We start from the raw sequence: 27,677 nt of genomic DNA, 5'->3' as shown, positions 1-27,677 counted from the left end.
GCATTGGTGATGTCATTTCCTGTTCTTATTCTCAGAGGATAGTAGATTGATTTGGAGCCAATGTGTTTGTTGATGGAGTTCCGGTTGGAATGCCATGCTTCTAGGAATTCTCGTGCGTGTCTGTTTGGCTTGTCCTAAGATGGATGTGTTGTCCCAATCAAAGTGGTGTCCGTCCTCATCTGTATGTAAGGATACTAGTGATAGTGGGTCTTGTCGTTTCGTGGCTAACTGATGTTCATGTATCCTGGTGGCTAGCTTTCTGCCTGTTTGTCCAGTGTAGTGTTTGTCACAGTTCTTGCAAGGTATTTTGTAGATGATGTTTGTTTTGCTTGTTGTCTGTATAGGGTCTTTTAAGTTCATTAGCTGCTATTTTAGTGTGTTGGTGGGTTTGTGGGCTACCCTGATGCCAAGAGGTCCGAGTAGTCTGGCAGTCATTTTGGAAATGTCTTTGATGTAGGGGAGAGTGGTTACGGTTTCTGGGCCCGTTTTGTCTGTTTGTTTGGGTTTGTTGCTGAGAAATCGGCGGACTGTGTTCGTTGGATACACGTTCTTTTTGAACACGCTGTATAGGTGATTTTCTTATGCTCTGTGTAGTTCCTCTGTGCTGCAGTGTGTGGTGGCTCATCGGAATAATGTTCTAATGCAGCTTCGTTTGTGGGTGTTGGGATGGTTGCTCCTGTACTTCAGTATTTGGTCCGTATGTGTTGTTTTCCTGTAGACGCTGGTTTGAAGTTCCCCATTGACTGTTCGCTCTACTGTGACATCTAGGAATGGCAGTTTGTTGTTGTTTTCCTCCTCTTTTGTGAATGTTACGCCAGTAAGGGTATTATTGATGGTCTTGACGGTTTCCTCTAATTTGTTTTGTTTAGTGATGACAAAGGTGTCATCCACACAGCGGACCCAAAGTTTGGGTTGGATGATTGGCAGAGCTGTTTGTTCGAGTCTCTGCATTACTGCCTCTGCTACGAACCCTGATATCGGAGATCCCATGGGTGTACCGTTGGTTTGTCTGTAGGTTTTGTTATTGAAAGTGAAGTGGGTGGTAAGGCATAGGTCCACTAGCTTGATGATGTTGTCCTTGCTGATGAGGCTGGTGGTGTCTGGTGTATGTGTCTTCGGTTCTTCTAATAGTGTAGTCAGTGTTTCTTTGGCCAGGTTGATGTTGATGGATGTGAACAGGGCTGTTACGTCGAAGGAGACCATAATTTCATCCTCTTCTATCTTGGTGTCTTTGGTGTTCAGGAATTCTTGGGTGGAGACTCCTGCGACCACTAGGAATCATGGTAGCCCATAAACCCACAGCCACACTACAACAAACACTCACGAGGACCCATGACATGCAGGACCAATGTAGTTTACAAAATACCTTGCAATGTCTGCCACAGACATTATATCAGCCAGACCGGAAGGAAACTTTAGCCATCAGGATTCATTAACTCCAGTTAGCACCAAAACGACACCACAAACTTTCCCTCATCTCAGTGCACTCGACCAATGAAGGCCATAATTTAACTGGGACATTGTGACTAGCCTAGCTTGAGCCAACCACAGACTTGCACAGAAATTCCTAGAGGCCTGGTTTTCAACCTGTAATGCAATTAAAAGACATTTGGAAATAGACCCAATATACAAACCCATGCAGAACAGAACTGGAAATGACACAACTCAATTTAACAGATCGGATCATATGAATACCAAGCGGAGTAGGACAACATCACTTCATCGGAGGCCGCACTGATGATGTTACCTAGCATGGTGACAAAACGTCTGTATGATAACCCGCTAGCTTGGTGAGCAAGCCAACAACCTCAAGGAATGTTAAAATTGGGGGTTTCACCAGTTGTAAAGACTCAATGCATGGGTTAGGTGAATTGGCCATGGGAAATGTAGGGTTACAGGGATAGGGTGGGGGTGTGGGTCTGGGTGGGATGCTCTTTGAAGGCTCGATCTGGACTCGATGGGCTGAACGGCTTGCTTCCAGATTGTAGGGATTCTATGCATGAGAAGTCACTGCTGTTTCCTTACATCATGGTATAAACAAGTGCACAATGGAACAGGAAATTAATGTGATTACACCTGGAATGGGCAGGGTAATGCTTTAGTCTGTGAGGCTTGGGGTTCACTTTAAAGCAATGTGAGGTCTGTGTGTCCATGTTACACAGACACCAATAGAATACTAGTGAAAGATATATGTGTGATGTGAACAGTAGGGCATTAAGCCACTGTACATAGTCCAGGGTAAGCACTTTTAACCACATCATCAGGAATCAATCCCACTGATGGCTATAATGCACAAGCAGTGAATTGTAGTCTTGAAAGATTCACCCTTGGTGCCAAAGTAATAAATACCTTCCAAGTTTCTATTGCCTGCAGATGATGCAGGAGATGCTCACTTCACGCATTGGAGCATAAAACCTCATGTATCTCGAAGCATGTCAAAGCTCTGCACATTCAATCGGAATCACAGAAGTATTATGGTGCAAAAGGAGGCCATTTGACTTACCAGCTTGCCTGCACTGCTCTTCAAATACGCATCCTTGCCGTGTGCGATCTCCTGCTTTTTCCCTTAACCTTGCACTCTACTTCTGTCCAAATAATCATCCAATACCCTCTTGAATGTCTCAATTGAACTTGCACCCGCCACATTTCCAGGCAATGCATTTTATCAGTTATCTACTCACTGTGTGAAAAGAAAGTTTTATCAAATCACCTTTGGTTCTTTCGTAGATCACTTTAAACCAGAATCAATTTTTCTCTAACAACCCTGTCCTAAATCCTGTAGTTGTGGCTAGACAGATATTTTCTCACACATCTGAACAAATGTAAACCATGTATTTATAAATGTGTGAATGTATTTACAATAACGTGTCATCTGCGCCGTCTTTGTGCCCTCAGAAGATCATCATCTTCCTTTTCCTCCCACTACATCTCATTGCATTCCTGCATTCTGTAGTTGCAGTGGCAGAACCCTACCCCACAATGGAGTCCATGGCCTGTGAATTTTGCTTGGTAAACCCTGGGCTGTTTGTGATCAGAGGACTCAGATGTGCTGAGTGTACTTTGCCCAAAGGGAGGTGTACCCTGAATGCCTTGACGTGAGCTCCTTCGGGGCTGAGGGTGACAAGGAGGATGAAAGTGGAAGACCCAGCTATCTCTGGAGTGATCTGAGAGGAGACATCTAAAGGGGCCTGTAAACGGTTCACCCTGTAGCTGGATGTCTACTGCGATTGTCCTGTCTCCTTGTGAAGAAAGGGCACCTAGAGTGAGATCGCAGTCCCTTGTCCACTGTTAGCTTGGCAGTGGCACTGAGCACCAATTGTTGAAGCAATGAAGTTCAGTTTTGTGTATATTTCCAGCTGACATTGAGGTTCCACTAAAGGTGGAGTGAGCCCCTATAGTATTGGTTGGGATGGTGCAGAATGGAGATTTCATCAGGCTTCCTGTTTTTGTCTGGGTCAGTAAAGTTTGTGGGAGGCATACCCACCCAGATGGCACTTGAAACCTTTAAGCGGTACTTAACATTTTCACTCACCAGTAGGTAGGAAACTCGTTATATGGGGAAGATCTTCCAAAAGACCATGTTGGGTTGGCCTGTAGCCAATCTGTGGGGCATCAGCATATAGAGTAGTGTTTATTGCACTCATCCACATCAATCCTTTCAGTGTCAAGCACTTTATACAACATCTTCTCCAAGCTTATTTGCGTTTTAATATGTACATATTTGTGTAACTAATTACATTTATCACCACCATCACGACCACCCCCACCCAGTCTTTGACTTTACTAATTTAGGCAGTAATACTCTGTTCCATATTCTGCCAGATTGTGCTGTCTTTGGATTTGAAAAATTGGTAAGTCTTAAAAGAGGTGGTTGCTGTTGTTTAGGGTGTTAGGCTTTGAAAGGCTTAATGCTGAGTTGCACAGCCCATTACCATGGTGGCATATGGACTTGAATGGGAGAAAAGCTCCGGATCCTGAAGAAGATAGTCCTACTATCCTCATCTCCCTCATAGTAACTGTCATACCACAGGTCAAAATACATGGGAGTGAATTATTGCCCCAAATTCTCCAAATCACCCTGGAAAATCCACTCATGGGAATGACCAGTCAGAGAAGATCATAAGACATAGGAGCAGGAGTAGACCATTCAGCCCATCAAGTCTGCTCCCTCATTCAATGAGGTCATGACAGATCAACGTCACTCAATAATTAAATAGAAGGAAATGGTGAGGAGCTTCTCCTCCAGTCAAAGGCTCATTCTGTCCCATGTTTCTCACTGATAATTTCATCAGGAAACAATCAGCAACAAATGTGGGAGAACCAGCTTGTGACTAGACAAGCAATGTGGCTGGTAGTAGTCAGCTAGACTAGGGGTAGCTGGGCAGGCAACTGAGACTGGGAAGCAAGGTCAGTAACACTAGAGATGGAGGCAGGGAAAGCCAGGAGTGTTACCAAGAGCCTTGGGTGTGAAGTTGTGTAACAAAGCTAGGCCCTGGAAACAAAATCATGGCTGGGATGACAGTGAGACTGAAAAGTAGGGGGAGAGGAGCTGCAGTGGACCAGGTGAGGGGAGAGCTACCCAGGGAGGTTGTGAATCTGCAATGCAGGAAGAGAACTACAAATGGCAGTGAGTGGTTGTGTAAAGGTTTGAAAGCAACTGCAATAGGAAAATGGGCTGCAAAGAGGAGCCCTTAAATAACAAAAAGTAACTCCTGAAAATCAAAAAGTAGTCATGCAAAGTAAAAAAAATTACTTTGAGCCTTATATTAGACCAACATAATTTGTGCTTCATTGTCATTGTGTAGCGAAATACATTGTATTTTAGATAAGAACCTCTTGTCATTAGCATACCAAATGATTTTCCTTTCTACAGTAGACCAGTTAATCCCTATGGATCTTCAATCTAAAGGAGGAGGATGTCAGCAAGTCTCCCTGATTTATCTTTCACTAAAGCAATAGTGCTTAGGATCCATCATACAACGTGATGAGCAGAACATTGAAGAAATTTTCTGACCCAGTTTTAAGACGAGTTGCGCAGCTAGTAAGATTGAACAGCTCATTTTCCTCCGTCAGTATCCTTATCACCTCATTGTACTGGGCTGAGCTTAATGAGCTCCTCTGCAATAGCCTGTTCAAAACCTAACATTTTATACAACAATATCCACATCCTTTAAAATCCTAGGATGCAGGCCACCATATCCAGGGATCTCATCAGGCTTCTAGTTCTGTTTTTTCCCCAGTATTCTTTCTGTACTGATGGAGAATATTTTAACTTTCTCCTTTACTTTTACATGAGGTATTCTTCTTTGTGGTGGGCAAGTTTTTCAGGCCTTCTTAAATTACACATTTTTTTGCAACAGTTTGGTTTTCATCCTTCTGACAGACCTTTTACTGTTTTCATACCTAAAGTACCTTTTATTGTTTTCTTGGATAACAACATAGCAGCCAAGGTTGTGTTTCTCTTTGCCCTACAGATTAAACTTCAGTAGTTTCCTGCATTTTCTCATATTCATCTAACTGTACAAAATGTATGTAGACTTATTTTTCCTTCTATAGCTTATATACATCTATTCACTTAATTGAGCTGTGTTGGTTTTGGGAGTGTTTAATTGTGGTAACTGAAGTATATTCTGTAAACAAGAAGGAACTTAATTTGGGCAACAAATATTTTATGGTTATGACACATTTACAAATCTTCCATTCTGTTTGTTTCCTCGGGGTGTTTGGTGTTCAGCTGTATTCATAATTACTGAATATACATTTAAAGTTTTGTACATATTTTTATGTTATTATGTAATGAAAATATTGAGTCAGCATTTTTACTACTTCCAGAGAGCAGGCAAAGAATCAGAGCACAATGTACTCGCGACAGCTTACAGAATTGGAGAGCACAGTCTGCCATCTGCGAACTGAATTACAAGAAGCAAAAAAGATGTATGAAGACAAGGTCTGGTGTACATCTGTTTATACAATCACTTCTTTTGATTGTTTTCAACTTAATAAAAAAATCACATGTACTGATACACAAATATATTAGGAGTCATTTAATGTCAGAAACTCTTTCGTTCACTGCCACGCTATGAGAAAGATATGCCCTGCAAAGGGAAATAAGTTGGTTAAACAATCTTTGTTCCAGTAACAATATCTGAAAATGGCACATGTCATCATTAAACAAGTAAACTTGGGAAAGGTTAACTGCAGCTGCTGTGTCAATGAACAAGTCCCCTGTAAAAATGCTGATTTTCAGGTTTTAACATAATAGTGTATTGTAACTCCAACTATACAATGTTTACCAATGGGACAAATTAAAATGACTATTTTAGTTATAGCACATTAATAAGAAATTTCATTGACAGTTTGGAACAGGGTGGTGCATGTTAAAAGGTATTTAAGACCTTTGACACTATAATGGAAGGGCACCAGGTATAGTGGTGCATGTACATTCAGCTCACACTGCTGCTTGCCAGATGCATAAACTGCTCATAAAATGTTTCCAGTCAGAGGCAGGATATTGATTTTGTTAATTCACGGGTTGAGGGCATTTCTGGCTAGGCAGCACTTATTGCCAATCCCTAATTGCCCAGAGGGCAGTCAAGAATCCATCTCATTGCCATTGGTCTGAAGCCACGTGTAGGCCAAGCCAGGTAAGGATGACAGGTTTTCTTCCCCACATTAGTGAACCAGATGGGGTTTTCCCCAACAATCAGATTCACAGTCATCATTAGACTCTTAATTCCAGATATATTTTGAATTCAAATTCCACCATCTGCTATGGTGGAATTTGAACTTGAGTCCCCAGAATGTTACCTGAGTCTCTGGATTAACAGTCCAGCAATAACAGTACTACCTATGAAAAAGAAACAGCAAGTTACTCTCATGCTGCAGGAATTTGCATTGTGAGCATCTCCTGTGGAAATTCTTTAATATTAAAATTCATCATTTACATGTGTATATATTACCTATTGTACCACCAATCAGCGTTATAATAGATTAAAAACTGAAAAAACTGCAGATGGTGTAAATCAGGGACAAAAACAGAAGTTGCTGGAAAAGCTCAGCAGATCTGGCAGCATCTGTGAAGGGAAGAACAGAGTTAATATTTCGGGTCTGGAGACCCTTCCACTGCCTCCTTTCAGTTTAGCACGTAGCAAAGCAAAACTTGCATCATAGCTCCCAACCTTTGATGAAATCTCAATCTCAATGAGGCTACAAATGCTGACTCCCTAAATTAAATCCAGTGTGATAAGGCTTTATGTGGTGAGTTTTTACATAGCCTTGGTTGCTCATTTGATAAGTAATGTGGCTTTTAATTCTGGGATCGTGATTTTGAGTCCAACATTTGATAATGACTTTCCTCTTAAGTATTTTGGTCAAAATACTTGCTTATTAACTTTAATCAAACATGTCCTTAAATATTAGAATCAATTCTGTACACTGAACGTTGAGAATCCCATTTACTGAATTTTCCTGATTATTTGGGATGTTTTACAGAAGACACTGTTAAGAAATGATAAGTGGACTTGATGCAAAAACAAAATTAGTTGATTGGTTAACTTGGTTAAGGAATGTAATATTTAAAATGGGTAACTTGAACTTTATAGTTAGCCTGTGTCAAGCCAGTGAGTTCATTTTAATTATTGCATCTGGTACTCTGATGCTGACACTGAGACTGCAACTGCTATGTGCAGGAAGTGCTTCCCCCAGTGTTGTGCCACAAGCAAACAGCTTAGTTTAAACTGATGTGTAGCTTCATAGCAATTTTGTGCTGTTTCATCAGATAGAGAACTTGGAAAAGCAAGTAGAAAAATCTCATTGCGAGATTTATAATTGCAAGAGAGAAAGAGATGAATTCAGGCAGCAGGTAGAAAGCACAAATGGCCGACTCCAACTTTTAATGGTAAGTTTAGTTGCTGGTTAATTTCTTACCTGTAATCATTTGTATTTAATATGTTGAACAGGATAGAGTTTTGTATTTAATTATAATTGTTAGATGCTTTTAACTGGTTCCACAAACTTTCATTTGCACAAATCTTCACTTGCTGAACATCCAGGAGAGTCTGGGACCATACGTCATAGTCTCAGAGTTAAGAGGCATAATTTAAAATTAAGATGAGGAGGGATTTCTTGTGTCAGGGGGTTGAGAGTCTTTGGAATTCTTTCGACGGAGAATTGTGGGAGCAAAGTCCTTGTGCAAATTTAAGGCTGAGACAGGTAGATGGATAGGGGAATGAAGAGTTGTGGGTAAAAGACAAGACAGTGGACGTGAGGAATGTCAGAGCTGAATGGCTTACTCCTGTTCCTATTTCTCACAGTCTATAAGAAAATCACATTCTGTATGAATAGAAGAATAGCCATCCATTATAATGCCTTGCTCAGGTCACCTCCTTGGCTCTTTGTCTCACCATGAGCACCATGTCTCTTAACTCTTTAACATTTAATTCTGCCACATTATTTTTATATCTTAAGTTAGCCTATGACGTTTTCCCCAAATGATATTATTCTATAATAAAGCCTCCCAGTAAAATTCATTTTGGAAATTATAATGGAGCAAAGTACTAATGCTACCTTGGGTGTGTATTGAAAAGTAAAGCACATTTTGAGAAGATTTGTAGCTCAGGTTGAGGTTCTGGATGTGAGTTTGCTCGCTGAGCAAAAAAGACCCTATACAGACAACAAATAAAACAAACGTCATCTACAAAATACCTTGCAAGAACTGTGACAAACACTACATTGGACAAACTGGCAGGAAGCTAGCCACCAGGATACATGAACATCAACTAGCCACAAAACGACATGACCCACTATCACTCGTATCCTTACATACAGATAAGGAAGGACACCACTTTGATTGGGACAACACATCCATCCTAGGACAAGCCAAACAGAGACATGCACGAGAATTCCTAGAAGCATGGCATTCCAACCGGAACTCCATCAACAAACACATTGATTTGGAGCCAATCTACCATCCCCTGAGAAAAAGCACAGGAAATGACATCACCAACCCAAGGAAACCTAACCAGATAAATAGAAAGCGGGACATAACACCAGCGCTTCGCCGGAGGCTCACTGATGATGTTACCTAGAATGGTGACGAAACGTCTGAAAACTAACCTTCCAGCTCAGCGAGCAAACTCACATCCAGTAAAGCAGATCTCTGTTAAGTAGGCTAGGTACCAGTTAATCACAACTTGGACTCAATTGATGGCAGCTCTGGTTTGTATAATCTTTGTGAAAGATTAAGGATTGGACTTTCATGTGTATTTGGGAAAACTAGACCTGCATGCTTTTCTTCTTCTGAAATACACATCCGATCCATATGTGACTTTGTGCACGATTTCCTTTGCCTTTACCCGAAAAAAAACTTGGATCAGAAATAGGCCATTCAACCCTTACAGCCTCCTCCAGCAATCTATAAATTTATAGACAATCTGTGGATGCCCTAATCTCCACATTCCTTCTATCCTTGATAACCTCTGATTCCCTTGCCTAACAAGAATCTAATTACTGCAATCTTAAAAAGATTCAATGACTGCCTTCAAAATCTTCTGAGGCAGAATTCCAAAGTCACCCAACCCTTAGAGAAAACATGTTCCCTAATTCTGGGCTTACCCATAATCCACATTGGCAAGAACATTCACGTTCATATAAACCCAATCTAATCACTCCTCACTCTCCTGAACTCTAATGAATAAAGCCCCGTCTGTCAGAGGTTTCCTAATAAGATAACTCACTAATTCCAGGTATCAATCTAGTAAACCTCCTCTGAACTGTCTTCAATGCATTTATCTCATTCTATAAATTGGGAGGCAGTAACTGTAAACAGTATTCAAGGTGTGGTCTAATCAAGGCTGTATAACTAAAGAAAATCCTGAGCTGCTGTTCAATTTCTATGATTGAAAAGGCTAGCATTCCATTAGGTTGACTGATTGTCTGATTGTACTTTGATAGCTGTAAAGTAATGTTTTGTGATTCAAGCATTAGAACACCTAGATCCCTGCATCTCAGAATTCTGCAGTTGTTTTCTATTTAGGTTATGCTTTGTTCACTTATCTTTGTGCTATCTGCAAATTTAGCAATCATACCTTTGATCCTTCATCTCAGCCAATGATATAAATAGTAAAACATTATCTACCTGGAACAAACCAGTGATCCTGTCAATCTGAAAAAAGGCTATTTGTGCATTCAACCAACCAATCTTCCGTCTGTGCTAGTATGCTATGGAGTCTTATGGCATGGAAGCAGACCCTTCAGTCCAACAGACAATACTGAAGATAATCCCAAATAAAACTAGTCCCACCTGCCTGCCCTTGGCCCATATCCCTTCAATAATTTCTTATTCATGTACTGATCCGAATGTCTTTTAAAAGTTATAATTGTACTCACATCCACCACTTCTCTGGAAGCTCATTCCACACATGAACATGACTGCATAAAAAGTTGCCCTCAAGTCTTTTGAAAATCTTTCTCCTCTCGCCTTTAAAAGTGCCCCCTAGTCTTGAAATCCTACATCCTAGGGAAAAGATACCTGCCATTCACCTTATCTATAAACTTCTATATGGTCACCTCTCAACCTCCTACGCTCCAGTGAACACAAAGTCCTAGCCTATCCAGCCTCTCTTTATAACTCAAACCTCCATTCCTAGCAACATCCTAGTAAATCTTTTCTGACCCCTCTCCAGTTAATAATATCCTTCCTACAACTTATTCCCTATATCGTGAACTCCTACTTTGCCTTTTATGTGGAGTGTTGTCAATGCCTTTAGAAATCCTAGTATAGTAAGTATATCAATGGGCTCCCTTTTATCCACATGTTACTCCTTCAAACTTACATCCAGAACATGTTACTCCTTCAAAGAATTCAAATGAACTAAATAGGATTGCCTTTACACAAAACAAGCTGACTGTTCCCAATTACCTTGAGTTTTTTTCCAAAAATGTAGTTAAAACCTCAGTTTTTTGAATCCACAGTATCCCCATTATTGATTTCAAGGTAACTGGCTTATAAGTTATTGTCATCTGTCTCTCTTCCCTCTTGTATAAAGGAGTTGTATTTGCCAGTTTAAAGTCTAAGTGGACCCTTCCTGGCATCTAACAAATTTTAGAAAGTTAACACCAACACATCTTTTGTCTCATTATCCACCTCTTTTAAAACCCTATAATGAATTCAAATCAGGACTTGGAGATTTATCAGCTGCAGCTCTCATCATTTTTCTTAGTACAACTTCCCAAACTATGGTAATTTCACCAAGTTTCTCTTTGTTCAGCATTCAGGTTTGCAGCTACTACTGGGATGCTTCTTATATTCTGTATAGCGAAGACAGAAACAAAAGATTTATTCATCATATTCACTTTAATTTATCTGTTATGACTCCCATTCTCACTCTGCAGAGGACCAATACTCACTTCACTTGTTCTTTTCCTTCCTAGATACTTATGGAAACTCTCACTGTTTTGCATTTTTAGCTAGCTTTCTGCCAAGCTCTGATTTATTTTTCCAGAATAATTCTTTATGTGAGGTTCTTTAGTTTCTGACCAGATGTCTGAGCTGCCAATCACCTTTAGGTAGAAGTATGCTTTTTCCTTCAGTTTATTGTTCTCCCTAACTTCTTTAGTTAACAGCAGACGGCAGTGTAGCCCTTGGAAATTGTTTTTACTGAAAGTGGGTATATTCTAAGTGCGCTGAAATGCCATTTTGAATGTCTGACACTGCATCTGTACTGACCTGCCTGTTCGCCTAATATCACTTCAGCTAGGTCTGCTTTTTCTGCTGACATAGTTGCCCTTTTTCAATTGCTAGTCTTGGAGTCTTCTCCCTTTCATAACGGATGCAGTATTCAATCGTATTATGATCACTACTACTTAATCACTACTACTAACTCTAGTACAGCCTGCTTTGTGGTCAGTTCTAGAAAGTATTGCTGTAAGAACCCATCTCAAAAGCATTCTATGATGTCTTTATTTAGGCTACCATTGCCGTTTTGATTTTCCTTTCAATTTATCTGTAGATTAAACTCATCCATTGTTATTGCTGTCCTTCTGTCACAAGCACCCAATGTTTAATGTATAATCATTAGGATGCTACATTGTGGTTAATTACGGGCCTGAAGATCACTCCCACAAGTGACTTTTGTTTTCCTACTATCCACATCTTCACCCAAAAATGATTCTACAACCTGGTCTCCTGAGCCAAGCTCATCTCTAATTATTGCACCTAGACTGTCTTTGATTAGGAGTGCTATCGTTCGGCTTTACCTATCTTTCTTGAATGCCTTATACCCCACAAATTCAGAACCTAATCCTTGTCATTCTGCAGCCATGTCTCTGTAATGTTTATTAGATCATATTTATTCATTTCAGTGCTCTATAAATTCATTGATTTTGTTACGAATGCTTTCAAATTTCTATCATTCTCTATTTTATTTTTTACATTAATAATTTGCTGTCCATTTCAACTCTATCTCTTGTTCTCTTGCAAGTACGCAAACTTAATCCCTTACCCCCTTGTTTAGTTTAAAGCTCTCTCTATTTATCTGATTTATGTGATTCTTGAAAATGCTAGTTCAGATGAAGACCAATCCTAATGATACAGGCCTCATTATCTCTAGTATTGATGCCAATGCCCCATTTCTCCAATGCCAGACTTGGAGCCATCAATTCGTGTCTCTAATCTTATTCATCCAATGCCAGTTTCAATATGGCTTGGGCAGTAATCCAGAAATTATTATCTTTGATGTTCTGCTTTTCAATTTAGCACCTAACTTCTTGTATTCTTAGCAGAACGCCTTTCCATTCTACTTATGTCATTGACACCTCCCCTTCCCAGCATAAGTTCTTCGCCAGCCCACGGGAGATATTCCAAACCCTCCCAGCGGGCAGTAACACGGCCATTTGGACTCGTCCACAAAGAGAGTGGACAGTGTCAATCTCATGATAATGACCCCCTACTCCCACTACATTTCTTAGCCTTTGACCTGCTCACCAGACACCCACACCACCATGTCCCTCAGTTCATTAATGCCAACTCCATGTCCTGCCTGATGCCCTATGCTTTTTCCATTTTTCTCATGCATCCGGCATAAACAATCACCCAGAATATGCTTTGTACAGTCCTCAGGAGTCATGCAATAGGAATGGAATTTTTCTTTCAAAATTCACAGGAATCAAAACAAGCATCTAATAATGTAAGAAAGCTATGAATTCAAACACATCAGCATGATACTAGAAAAAAAAGTCCATATAAAAAAATTGTAATCCTTTAAGTATTTATTAGGTTTTTAAATAAGACACCATATCAAAATCATATTCTGTCATTACAGCTTCTTAAAGTTTTCAAACATTCTTGGAACCTGATGAGCTGAAGCCAATTGCAGCTAAGCATTCAGAATGTTGACAGTAGCTTCCAGTTATGTTGCCTTAAACTGAGGTAACTGATGCACCAATTGCATTTCAAAGCAAACTTCTTATCTGTCAGTGGAGGGAAGCAGGTGCAGAGATTTTTTTCAACTTTCTAAAGCAGAGCTTTTTTTAAAAAACTCAGAGCTGTCAGTCAAGGTTTGGATTAGCTTCAAGTGCACAGACACTTCAAATGCATTTTTGCATTAAAGGCACATCTACATTACAGTACAGCACCTAATCCTACCATTTTACATTTACCTCTCAGAATGTTCCCACTTTCTTGGCAGGACTCCTTCCAGTGGCCATTATCTCCTTCTTAAACCAGCTGAGGTTACTATGAAGGACTCCCCTTTTCAACCTCTCCCCTCGTCTGAGGCATGGTGATCCTCAGGTTAAACCACCACTGATCCTCTCTCTCTTTAATGAGAGGGCAGCCCTAAGGTCTGGTAAGACTCTGGCAACTTTATCTTTTATCTCTTAGTACTTACAAAACCTACATCAGCACACAAAAATACTGTGCAGGAGGAAATACAGATTTTGTCTGACCTTCACAACAGGAGTCCAACCTTGACTTTGGAAGAGGTATGTGCCTGTTTGCACTCAAAAGACTTCCTGATCTGTGAAAAGACCACAAGAAAAAATGAAATGGGTTTGGGAAAGCGCAAGGCAAATGTGTTATCCAGTAAAGTGCAGAGTTTCACAACTCAACTCACACCTCTATTTCATCAGAGAATTTCAAGCTTGCTTGAAATTTCACTTACCACAATTTGCTAGTGAGTGAATAAACACAAAGCGTGAATTACATCTCAGTTGCTTTATCCAAATAGCCTGCACTCAGCATTTTTCAAACAGTAGTAATAAGGGATTATGAGGGATAAACATATAGCTTGCTTGCCTAGTTGCCTGGTATGAACATCTTCCATCAAGCCATTTCCATCCTCAAAAGTGACCAAAAGCTAGAATTTGATGAACGTGTTCAAAATGGCAGAGATAACTATTGAGAAAGAGAGGTGGAGGGAGGGAATTACACGGTTTAGCCGTAAGCAGCTAAAAGCAATGGTTGCTAATGATAAGATGATGGAAACTGGAAACATACAAGACCTCAAAATTAGAAGACAGACATCTCAGTGAGGTGGAAGGCTGGGAGAGGTTACAGCCTTCCCAAGGAAAGGACAAAGCCTTGAAGTGGTTGAACGCAAGGCAGAGAATTTTAAGTTTCTAGCATAGCTGGATTAGGAACCAATATAGGTTTACCTGCAGGGAGTGTTGGGTGAATAGGACGCTGAGGGCTACGATAAGATCACAGATCTTCTGCTCTGGTGAATTGGATACAAAGTTACAGAGAATAGAAAAGTGCAGAAATAGGCCATTTGACACAACCTTTACATGACACTGTTGGTCCTCCACTCACGGTTCTTCCCATTTATCAGCATAACCATCAAAGTTTTCTTTCATATTTTGTCCAACTTCCCTCTAAGAGCTTCTACACTATTTGCTGCAACCACTCCCTTTAGTGGTGAGTCTTCCCACTCTTTAGGAATCTTCTGAGTTCCTGAATTTCTGAATTACAGGTCTTTGTGACTATTTTAAATTGAAACTCAGTAAGATAATTGAACATCAAATCTAGACGGTGACAAAGGCATGATTGAAAGTCTGAAAAACTATAATACTGAGGCGGAAAGAATGTAGATGTAGCCAAATTGGATTCAGAAAGAATGATTGCAGAGGACAAACCTCATAGGATTATTTTGCAATAACAGATATGATGGCTGAGGAAAATGAAGTGGAAGCGCACAAGGATTTTCACAAGGCTTTCAACAAGGTAGCATAGTGCAGACTATTGGAGGAATTGAAGTGGTATGAAATTATAAGGAGGGTTAAGAAATTTAATGAAAAATTGATTAGAAATGGATGTACAGAGTGTGGAAGCTATTGAAGGTGAGAAGAGCCTTGCCTGTTGGCTGGAAAGTCAGTTCTCATTCACATTTGTTTGCTGTGTACATTAACGATTTGAATTTACACACAATTAAACATTTAATTTTACACAATTAAAATGGAAGTCATAGAAAATCAATTTGAGGACAAAGTAAAGCTGTGAAGAGTTTTGCATTAGGCATAAGAAAATGACAAATGAAATTCAGTATCAGTAAATTGTGAAAAGCTGTATTTCAATTGAAAATATGAAATTTTTAAAATTCCACTTTTGGAAGAATACTGGATGCTATAAAAGGGCAACAAGGTTTGGGCGTTTAGCTTTACAAACATTATGAGCACTACATCAAGTGGATAAGGGAATGAAGCAGCTGATACAATACAGGTACAAAATATAAGCATTGAGAAGTACTTGTGACTTGATATGAAACTTTAGCAAGACCATAGCTGGAAAGCCATTTGCAGCTTTGGGCTTCACCCTACAGGAAAGCAATAAAGGGATTTGATTTCCTAGGATGTGTTCTGATATGTTGATACATGAATACAGAAAAACCTTAGAAAAATTAGTTCAGAGAATGCAGATGCTGGAGAATCTGAGATAACAAGGTGTAGAACTGGATGAGCACAGCAGGCCATGCAGCATCAGAGGAGCAGGAAGACTGACGTTTCGGGCCTAGATCCTTCTTCAGAAATTTTCTGAAGAAGGGTCTGTGCCCGAAACGTCAGCCTTCCTGCTCTTCTGATGCTGCATGGCATGCTGTGTTCATCCAGCTCTACACCTTGTTATCTTGGAAAAATTAGGGCAGGTTTCACTGAAAATCAGATTACTAATGAGTGACTTGATTGAGGTGTTTGAGTGATGAAGGGTAGAACAGAGTAGACAGGCTATTGTCAGTGATTCAGGGAAGTAGAACTGAAGCAATGGATGCAAAGAAGGGAGATGTTACCCAGGCCTCCCTAGTCTCCTTGTCAAAATAATCATGTCACCAACCTGTGGAGATTGAGTACTTGTGAAAATTGAATGGCTGAATAGGTAATTGACAAGCGCAGCTTGGGCAAAACAGCAGCTAAACACCTGCACTGCCTCTTCGTTGCTGCTTGCAGCACTTATACATAAACTTGAATGGTTTATAATAAGCCATATATTGGTGGATAATTGAGGTCTACTGTAGAAAATGTTCTTTAGCTTATTTCCAAGTAAACCAATTTGAACAGAAAATAAGAGCGATTATTGCTTTCCTGGTGTACTTTTTGCCCCGCCCACCCCATAACCAGTGCTACTCTTCTCTCTCATCATATCAGCCTCTAGAGATCTAGGGAGATAGTCTTTGTGTCTATTTTTTGATGTGCCTTTCCAATTCTGCAAAACTCACCCCTTGCATCAATTTTAACTTCTATTAGACAAACGGGAACAGGGTCTGACTGACAAGCTTGATCTCTCAGGCAAGGCGAGTAAATGGGAGGGGAGATGAAAAAAAAGGTATGGCATTCATGTATCTGTCACATGTTCATGAGATCCTGCTGACTGATATTTCATGCACGATAAACTATAGATGCTCTTAGCCCCTTCTATTTCCCAAACTCCAATAAACCAGCCAGTTCTTCGGTGTTGGCAGACATAAGTTTTTCAATTTCAAGTTAGTTTCATGTGTTTGATTTTCAGGCTGACTATTGTAAAATGGAAGAGGATCTCAAAGTGGCAAAAGAACAAAACCAAAAGCTGTGGGAACGTGGCACAAGTAATAGTCTGTCTGTTGAAAACTTGGAGCAGGAATTGGAATGCAAAAATCAAGAAATTCTGCGGCTTGACGGTGTGATAAACTCTCTGAAGGAGCAGTACCAGCATCAGTTGCAGTGTCAGGTTAGTTTTTTGAGTGAGACAGCTCTTTTCGAGTGAATAGTAATTACAGACTTCCCACCTCAGCTAAATGATGGTACTGTAAAATACTCAGAATTCTCAGACAAAATTGTACTGTATTTTGTCACACTTTTTTTGAGTGTAATATTAAAAAAAATCCCTTTTCTTATTCAAGGCTGAGTTAACCTTACAAAGCCTTGGTAAAAGCAGGTATATCTGCCGATCTCAGTGTTTTTCCATGCCACTCCCCTTCAAAGTGAGACAGCCAACCTTAGAATTTCCCTGCTGCCCTTATCCTTCTAGACTGTAAGGAATTTGGAATATGTTATTGAAGGAGCCTTTTCAAACTGCTGCGGTGTATCTTGTAGATAGTACACACTGCTGACATGCTGATCCAGTAGTGAACTACATTATTAAAGTAGCGGATTGGTGCGAATCAAGCAGACTTCTTTACTGGGGATGGTGTCAAGTTTTTTGAGTATTGTTGGAGCTGCACTTATACAGGCAAGTGCAGAATATCCCAGCAGAACTCTGACCTGTGCCTTGTAGATGGTGACACTGACCTGCTTTTATTATGTAGCTTGTTAGGTTAGCAGTGATTGCCAAATTATCGAAGATGGTGGGTTTAGTAATGGTAATACTGTTGACTGTCATGAAACAATTAACAGAGATGGTCATTGCTGAGCACTTGTACAACATGAATTTTCTTTTGTCCTGTCAACCCAAGTTTGAATGTTATCCAACTTTTGCTGTGAATAGGCAGACTACTTCATACCTGATGCATTATGAATCGAACTGAATGCTGTGTCATCGTCTGTGAATACCCCCATTTCTGACCTTATAACAGAGAGAAAATCATTTGTGAAGCAGCCAGTTGAGTTTGTATCAGGTTTTTTTGGTAATATATGGCAAAGGACCAAGCCAAGAAATTGAATTTACTGCAGTCACTTGTACAATTTCTTGCCTAATATCATTGTGATGAGATATAAAAACTTTCCATTATATGAATACATAGAAGCAGGCATTCGGCCCATTGAGTCCACACCAACCCTCCGAAGAGCATCCGACCTAGACCTAGATCTACCCTATTCCTGCATTTCTCACCCTGAACACCACAGGCAATTCAGCATTGCCAATCCATCTAACCTGCATATCTTTGGACTGTGGGAGGAAACCCATGCAGACATGGGGAGAAGGTTCAAACTCCACACAAACAGTTGCCCAAGGGTGGAATTGAACCTGGGTCTCTGGGACTGTGGGGCAGTGGTGCCAGCAACTTAGCTACCATGCCATTCCCAAATTCAAAGAATACAAAAAAGAACAGGGGAGATGTTCCCAGTGTCCTGGCCAATATCTATCCTCAATCAAACTTTACAGAAAAGCACATATTATCAGATTGTCATTGCATTATTTCCAATTTCATCACCAAGAAATTTTAGTGAAATACAGATGTCAGCCTGTCTTGCCAATCGAACCACAGCAGAAGCCTGAAAGTGTTTTATTGTTGTTTCGCTTTAATTAAGTAGTCAACTACATGTCCTTGTTGAAATTTTATGCATTCTGTTTTTCTTTGAATGTTCCTTTATTTGTTCCTTCAAAAATAGAAGAGTGTAATTTTTTTTCCCCCTCTGTTATTCCCAAGATTGTTTTGATGAAAGACTTAAAAGTTGAAAAGTATTTCCTCTAATTGCAAGATATTCTGAAAGTGTAGGATTGGAAGTCTAAATCTCAAAGCAGAAACATTGCAGAGAGTAATACATACAAAGGATCAATTTTGTGATTGGGCAGAATTTTGAATCTCTTTACCAGTGACCAGTCTCTTCCACAGCACGGCAGTTGTTTTTTAGCTTTGCCACCAATATTGTCAAAGATGGAATGTATTGTAATGTTGTTTTTTAGCTTTGCCACCAATATTGTCAAAGATGGAATGTATTGTAATGTTGTTGAATAGTGCCAGGATATTGACAAATTAGGAAAAGACTGTAATATAAGATACAAATCATATTAGATACTTTTAGAATAAAACATTCTCTTAGATACTTGTAACGTGTATTTTCTTTGTTCAAACTAAGGCATCATTAGAGGAACAAAGAAATGATGACCAAGAAAAAATCAAGAACTTAGTCAAACAGTACGAGAACTGTAAAGAACAGCTTTGTAAAACTGGAGAGGAGCTTAATAAGAAGAAACAGCAACTTGAAAAAACAGAAATAACCATCTGTCAGTTGGGGGAGAAAATAAAAGAAAAAGACAGATGTCTGGAAAATGAAATTGCAGAAAAAGGTAAACTGCAACATGAAATTGATGAAAAGTGTCAAAAAATTCATAGGATGAAAATAGCAGAAGAGACCATTTGTGATCAGTTTGAAGAAGCAGTTACCCACTTAAAGAAAATGCAGTGTGATAATGATTCACTGAAAATGGAGTTGAATGAGAAAAACAAGATGCTTGCTACTTTGCGACAAGAAATGGAAAGCATTTCTGAAATGACATCACAACAGAGTTGCGCATCTGAGGCACTAGAGCGAGAAAGAAAACAACTTCAGTCCGAAGTAGATTGTCAAAACCAGAAGATTCAAGAGTTAAAGGTCAGATAATGAATAAATGGTCAGAAATAAGTCACTACAGTAGAATTGTTTATGCATCAGACAAGATTTATCCTACTTCCCTTTATCAAATCTTCTCACCATAACTTCCTATTCTTTTTCTCCCTCATTTATATAAGCTTCTTTTTAAGTACGTCAATGCAATTTATCACAACGTGTCCGGGTGTAGTGGGCTCTATATCCCAATTTCCCTCTGTGTTAAAATGTTCCTCCTGACTTCCTTAATTGGTCTGTTAGTTTTAAAAATTTTTGTCTCTAAGTTTGACATTCCACAGTTGGAAATATTTTCTCTACATCTGCCTTAAAACCTTTCACAATGATTCAGTCTCTATATCAGGTCATCTCTCAGTCTTTGCTATTGTCAATAAAAGAAGTCAAGCCTCTTCATATATTTTGATAGGGATTAGTTTCTTATGAATAAGTTTGCACCATCTCCAATATCTGTATATCTTTTTGGTAGTATGGCAACCAGAACCGTGCATAACACCACAAGTGCAGTATAATTATTGCCCCCCCCCTTCCGGCTCCCCCACTCTCTGCTGCCCAAACAGGGTGATCTGCCTTTATCCTTGTCCTTGAATTCCTCCATAAGCTTTAAAATAGACGCCAGGTACCAATAACTCTGAAGTAGCCAATTACTGCCCTTTATAAAATTTCAGACAGGTTGAGGGCAGGTGAAAATTTTACAGGACCACCACCACCCTTTCCCTATAAACCCCTCCCTGCCCTGGCCTGTAAAGACAATTCTGAAAAGTTAAAAATTCTGACCCAGATTATTGGCCGTCAAATGCAGGGAGGAGATAGAGGAGCACATTTTGACACCAACTGCACAAAGCTACAAGAACAGTAGAATATTGTCAATGACGTCTTTGATTGTCCTGATGTAGACTGGGATAGTAATAATGTATTAAAGCAAGAGGTTGAGGAATTTTTGAAATGTACATGGAATACAGGAGAATTTTCTGAAGAAGTATCTTCCCAGCCCAGCAAGGAAGAAAGTAAATCTGTGAGGCTGGATGAACACAGCAGGCCAAGCAGCATCTCAGGAGCACAAAAGCTGACGTTTCGGGCCTGGACCCTTCATCAGAGAGGGGGATGGGGTGAGGGTTCTGGAATAAATAGGGAGAGAGGGGGAGGCGGACCAAAGATGGAGAGAAAAGAAGATAGGTGGAGAGGAGAGTACAGGTGGGGAGGTAGGGAGGGGATAGGTCAGTCCAGGGAAGACGGACAGGTCAAGGAGGTGGGATGAGGTTAGTAGGTAGGAGACGGAGGTGCGGCTTGGGGTGGGAGGAAGGGATGGGTGAGAGGAAGAACAGGTTAGGGAGGCAGAGACAGGTTGGACTGGTTTTGGGATGCAGTGGGTGGAGGGGAAGAGCTGGGCTGGTTGTATGGTGCAGTGGGGGGAGGGGACGAACTGGGCTGGTATTGGGATGCGGTGGGGGAAGGGGAGATTTTGAAGCTGGTGAAGTCCACATTGATACCATTGGGCTGCAGGGTTCCCAAGCGGAATATGAGTTGCTGTTCCTGCAACCTTCGGGTGGCATCATTGTGGCACTGCAGGAGGCCCATGATGGACATGTCATCTAAAGAATGGGAGGGGGAGTGGAAATGGTTTGCGACTGGGAGGTGCAGTTGTTTATTGCGAACCGAGCGGAGGTGTTCTGCAAAGCAGTCCCCAAGCCTCCGCTTGGTTTCCCCAATGTAGAGGAAGCCACACCGTGTACAATGGATGCAGTATACCACATTGGCAGATGTGCAGGTGAAACTCTGCTTAATATGGAAAGTCATCTTGGGGCCTGGGATAGGGGTGAGGGAGGCGGTGTGGGGGCAAGTGTAGCATTTCCTGCGGTTGCAGGGGAAGGTGCCGGGTGTGGTGGGGTTGGAGGGCTGTGTGGAGCGAACAAGGGAGTCACGGAGAGAGTGGTCTCTCCGGAAAGCAGACAAGGGTGGGGATGGAAAAATGTCTTGGGTGGTGGGGTCGGATTGTAGATGGCGGAAGTGTCGGAGGATGATGTGTCGTATCCGGAGGTTGGTGGGGTGGTGTGTGAGAACGAGGGGGATCCTCTTTGGGCGGTTGTGACGGGGGCGGTGTATGAGGGATGTGTTGCGGGAAATGCAGGAGACGCGGTCAAGGGCGTTCTCGACCACTGGGGGGAACGTTGCGGTCCTTGAAGAACTTGGACATCTGGGATGTGCGGGAGTGGAATGCCTCATCGTGGGAGCAGATGCGGCGGAGGCGGAGAAATTGGGAATAGGGGATGGAATTTTTGCAGGAGTGTGGGTGGGAGGAGGTGTATTCTAGGTAGCTGTGGGAGTCGGTGGGCTTGAAAGTTTCAAGCTGGTTGCCTGAGATGGAGACTGAGAGGTCCAGGAAGGTGAGGGATGTGCTGGAGATGGCCCAGGTGAACTCAAGGCTGGGGTGGAAGGTGTTGGTGAAGTGGATGAACTGTTCGAGCTCCTCTGGGGAGCAAGATGCGGTGCTGATACTGTCATCAATGTAACGGAGGAAGAGGTGGGGTTTGAGGCCTGTGTAGGTGTGGAAGAGGGACTGTTCCACGTAACCTACAAAGAGGCAGGCATAGCTGGGACCCACGCGGGTGCCCATGGCCACCCCCTTTGTCTGTAGGAAGTGGGCGGAATCGAAAGAGAAGTTGTTGAGGGTGAGGATGGGTTCGTCTAGGCGGATGAGGGTGTCGGTGGAGGGGGACTGGTCGGGCCTGCGGGACAGGAAGAAGCGGAGGGCCTTGGGGCCATCTGCATGCGGAATACAGGTGTATAGGGACTGGACGTCCATGGTGAAAATGAGGTGTTGGGGGCCAGGGAATAGGAAGTCCTGGAGGAGGTGGAGGGCATGGGTGGTGTCACAGACGTAGGTAGGGAGTTCCTGGACCAAAGGGGAGAAAATGGAGTCCAGATAGATGGAGATGAGTTGGGTGGGGCAGGAACAGGCTGAGACAATGGGTCGACCAGGGCAGGCAGGTTTGTGGATTTTGGGAAGGAGATAAAAACGGGCCTTGCGGGGTTGGGGAACAATGAGGTGGGAGGCTGTGGGTGGGATGTCCAAGTTCTTCAAGGACCGCAACTTCCCCCCCACAGTGGTCGAGAACGCCCTTGACCGCGTCTGCAGTTCCCATTATCAAGGAAGTAAATCTAGACCTAGGTTTGGTAATGAAAAAGGATATATTTCAGTGGGAGAATAGTTGGGAAATAGTGATCTTAGTGTCATTGGCTTTTGGGTAGTTATAGAAATGGACAACGAAACTTGAATTACAAAAATACTGAGCTGAAGGAGGGATAGATTTCTAAGTCGAAAACAGATTTGGCCCAAGTAGTTTGTTATCAAAGATTGGCAGGTAAAATAGCAATGAGCAAAAGAAAGCTGCAAACTAGGAGATTCTTTGGGTAGAGATTAGACACATTCTCGCAATACAGTGGGGAGAAAAAGAACATCCAAAACAGGAAATTAATGGATGAATGAAGATATGAAGATTAAAATTAAACAGGAAACAGAAATTTAGAAAATGGCAGGTTCATAGTTCTCAAGCTGCCTGCAAACAAGACAGAACTGAAAAAAGAAATAAGAAAGGCAGAGAGAGAAAATTTGAGAATAGATGAGATAAAATAAGCCAGATCCCAAAGTACAAATTGTAACAGCATAGCCAGGTGATTGTTGAGTCAGTCATGGACTAGAAGGGAAATTGCATGGAAGCTGAAACAGCAACCTTGAGGAAAATATACAGTTATATGGTGGATCTAAAGACAGCTGGCAAGTGCCTGGGAACATTGTACCAATAAATGAGGTAAATTTTGCCCTTTAGAATTATTAAGTGCAAAAAATTGATTCAATAAAGATAAGTTACAAATAACAGTCTTTAACCAATGTTATTCACTCCGCGTGAGATCGAGAAATGATTGGAGGCACTGGATACTGCAAAGGCTCTGGGGCCTGATAACATTCCAGCAATAGTACTGAAGACGTGTACTGCAGAACTCCCATAGCCAAGTTCTTCAAGTACAGTTACACCACTGGCATCCACTTAACAATGTGGAAAACTGCCCAGGTATGTCCTGGTCACAAAAAAATAGGACAAATCCAACCTGGCCAATTACCACCCCATCAGTCTATTCTCTATCAGCAGTAAAGTGATGGAAGTATCATCAACAGTGCTATCAAGCAGCACCTGCTCAACAATAATCTGCTCAGTGATGCCCAGTTTGGGTTCTGCCAGGGCCATCAGCTCCTGACCTCATTACAGCCTTGGTTCAAATACAGACAAAAGAGCTGAATTCCAGAGATGCAGTGAGAGTGACAACCCTTGACATCAAAGCTGCATTTGACAGAGTGTGGCATCAATGGGTTTCAGGGACAAATACTCCTCTGGTTGGAGTTATACCTGGCACATTGGAAGGTTGTTATGGTTGTTGGAGGTCAGTCATCTTGGTTCCAGGACATCTGTACAGGAGCTCCTCAGGGTAGTGTTGTAGGTCGAACCATCTTAAGCAGCTTCATCAATGACCATCTGTCCTTCATGAGCTCAGATGTGGTGATGTTCACCGATGTTAGCAAAATGTTCACACCATTGGCGACTTCTCAGATACTGAAGTACTCCATGTTCAAATGCAACAAGATCTGGATAGTAACAAGTTTTGCACTATAAATGGCAAGCAACGTTCACACCACACAAATACCAGACAATGGCCTTCTGCAATAGGAGACAATCTAGCTAGTCCTACTTGACATTCAGGAGTGTTACCATCACTGGATCCCCCAATATCTACATCCTTGGGGTTACCATTGACCAGAGATTCAACTGAACTCATCACATAAACACTTTGACAAATACCTCCTCTCCGAACTCCCCAAATCCTTTCCACTACTTACAAACACAAGTCAGGAGTGTGATGGAATACTCCCCACATGCCTGAATTGATGCTGCAACCTCTACACTCAAGAAGCCTGCAACCATCCAGTGCAAAACAGCCGGCTTGATTGGCACCACAACCACAAGCATCCACTCCCTCCACAGAACCTTAGACAACACATTTCAGACTAACGACCACTGCTATCTAGAAGGATAACGGCAACAGATACATGGGAATATCACCCTCTGCAATTCCCCTCCAAGGCACTCACCAATTTGACTAGGACATATTTGCCATTTCTTCACTGTCACTGGGTCAAAATCCTGGAATCCCCTACCTAAGGGCACTTGACGTCAACCTACAGCAAGTGGATTGAAGCAGTTTAAGAAGGCAGCTCATCACCAACTTTTCAAGGGCAACCAGGAATGGACAATAAATGCCCACATCCCACAAGTGAAGTTTGAATTGTTTAGAAATAAATGGGGATGGTATCAAATATGCAATTATTGAAATAAAAATATGGAGAGGAATAGATAAAGCTGGGGAGAAAATGAAAAGGAGAGGAAAAAAAAATTGAACTTGCTGTCACAATTGGAAATTGAACAGATCAGCTGAGGGAGGATCAAGTAGAAAGTCATTACAGTCAATTAGCAGAGCTGGAAGTTAAATTTAGAGATAATGAGAAGTTGTGAGAGAATATTTTCATCTCTTGCAGAAATTTAGTTAGGTTGCAAAATGGTGGAGGGAGTTGGGAGGCAAAAAGTGTGGACAGAGCACCAGGGCAAAATCCAGGGTAGGGATCATCAAGTGAAGCAGTGGAGAAGGTAACTGGGCAATGGCTAGTGACAGTGGTGGGGGCAGTGGAAAGAGTCAGAGGTAATACAGCAGCAAGCATGTTGCAAAAGACTTGGAAGAACTAGAGTATTTAAAGTTCCAAGTCAGATGCAAAAAGTTAACTTAAATTTTAGTTCAGCTGCACATACCCTCCACTGCTTAACAGGGGTTTCCATTTCCACTAAATCTTTGCATTCTGATTCTGATGCACCTGTTCTGAGACAACCCTGTGCAGACCACTAAAATTGTAACGTTAGTGAAACAGTTATTATTACAACAATTTGCTTCTGAGTGATTGGATGAAAGAAATCAGCATTTGAGTCAATTGCAGGAACTGCTGTGATTAGCTCACAAGCAAGGTTGATAAAAGCAGTCAGTTATTGGAGGTATGGTATAAATGCTGATGTGCTGTTTTTACTGTAGTGGACTATAGGTACAAATCTGTTTATACATTTGCACTTTTATGATTTGTCACCTTGTAATAATTGAATCTGGTGCTAATAACATTGTTTTCTGTTAGATTGAATTGGAACACAAAGATACTCAGATGCAAGAACTAAAGGCACATCTCTCTGAGGTGGAAAAGGAGAAAATTAAATTGGTAAATTCTGCAACTCAGCAAATGTCTGAATTGAGAGACTTGTTACAGGAAAAGGAAGTGCTTGCAAATGAATTAAATGTTATCCAGAGTCAAATGGCTGAACTGAAAGGTATGAGATAGTCTGCCAACAAAGTTTTGGGGTGTTGATTGTGCTCTTTCTGTTTTCCCAGTATTATTATGAACTGTTCACCTTCCCAACCCTGTAAACAAAACTCTATGTTAATTTAATGTGAAGCCTCAATATTTATTTGCAAAATAGTTCTGTTGGTGAGTTATTTGATCATGCTAGCTAATTGCTACCAGTGGAACAGAAAATGCATCATTGGATAACAAGGTGTAGAGCTGGATGAACACAGCAGGCCAGGCAGCATCAGAGGAGCAAGAAACCTGATGTTTCGGGCCTAGACCCTTCTTTTGCTCCTCTGATGCTGCCTGGCCTGCTGTGTTCATCCAGCTCTACACCTTGTATTCTCAGATTCCAGCATCAGCAGTTCCTACTATCCCTGCATAATTGGATGTTGTGTTAACTGTTGTATACTTGTCAAAATAAAAGTGTTGGAGAATTAACACAACGGAATTCAATCATATTTTTAAAGTGATAAGAACTCCTCCTTAAGAATTTCATAATGTATTGCAAAAGGAAGGTAGAACTTTCAAAAGGTTAAGTGGTAGGAGTTGCTGTTGTCCAAATCTTGCAGTGATGGATATTAGAAATGATTTATGCATCACCGGGTCAAATCCCTAGAGCTCCCTCCTTAGTAGCATTGTGGATTCACTGACACCAAGTAGGCTACAACAGTTCTGAAAGGCAGCTGATCAACACCTTTTGATAGTCAACTAGGGATGGACAATAAATGCTGACCTGCCAACAATTCCCAAGTGTCATGAATTACGCTTTTTAATAATCACCTAGGGAAGTGCAGGAAGTGTTAGATGAAATACTAGGGTCAACTGTGTTCCACTGTGAAAAATGATGAAGAGAAAAATGGAGAAAAGCTCAGAGAGAAAAATAGTTATGTGAGAAATGAAGAAGCCCAGAAAATTACAAGATGCAACAGAGAAAAATAAGCTAGCAGTACAGCAGGCCAAGAGTAGGTTTTATGAAGATAATAAAAACACTAAAGAAGAGGCTCTATGTTTGAATACATGTAGCATTCATCACATGGTAAAAAAATCAATCGTGCACAATGAAGTAAATAAATTCTATCTGATAGCCATTTCAGGGAATTGGCTTCAGGATGACAAGGAGTGAATATTGAGGCCGGTGTGACATTTTAAAAAAATAGAAACCAGATAAAGATGAAGGAATTGCTCTGTTGATCAAGGATGGCATTTGTGCAATAGTTAGAGATCAGATACTGAATTATTTAGCTGGAGATGAGGAAATGTAGGGGAAAGATGTCACTCATGAGAGTGGTCTAAAGGCCCATTATCAGTGACCACAATGTGAAACCAAGCATACATGAAGAAATATTGGGAGCTCAGGATAAAGGGGCACCAACGATCAGTTTAATCTACATATAAATTGAAAAAACTCAGATTGTCAGTAGTGTCATGGATGAGGAATTCTTAGTCTGTTTTTGAG

At 41.1% G+C, this 27,677-nt stretch overlaps 1 protein-coding gene across 2 annotated transcripts in view; it reads left to right on the top strand.

Moving 5' to 3' along the window:
* Positions 1 to 27,677, top strand: part of LOC125454639 (coiled-coil domain-containing protein 158-like) — a 188,475-nt gene that overhangs the window by 90,031 nt on the left and 70,767 nt on the right. For both annotated transcript variants that reach the window (XM_048535619.2, XM_059646391.1), the window contains exons 9-13: positions 5,833 to 5,947; positions 7,778 to 7,897; positions 16,994 to 17,191; positions 19,261 to 19,776; positions 26,012 to 26,201. In XM_048535619.2, the coding sequence (XP_048391576.2) occupies positions 5,833 to 5,947; positions 7,778 to 7,897; positions 16,994 to 17,191; positions 19,261 to 19,776; positions 26,012 to 26,201 (1,139 nt within the window). The remainder of the gene's footprint in view (positions 1 to 5,832; positions 5,948 to 7,777; positions 7,898 to 16,993; positions 17,192 to 19,260; positions 19,777 to 26,011; positions 26,202 to 27,677) is intronic.

This window comes from Stegostoma tigrinum, chromosome 1 (genome assembly GCF_030684315.1).
Source record: "Stegostoma tigrinum isolate sSteTig4 chromosome 1, sSteTig4.hap1, whole genome shotgun sequence".
Classification (NCBI taxonomy): Eukaryota; Metazoa; Chordata; class Chondrichthyes; order Orectolobiformes; family Stegostomatidae; genus Stegostoma; species Stegostoma tigrinum.
This window is presented reverse-complemented; position numbering and strand designations above follow the sequence as displayed.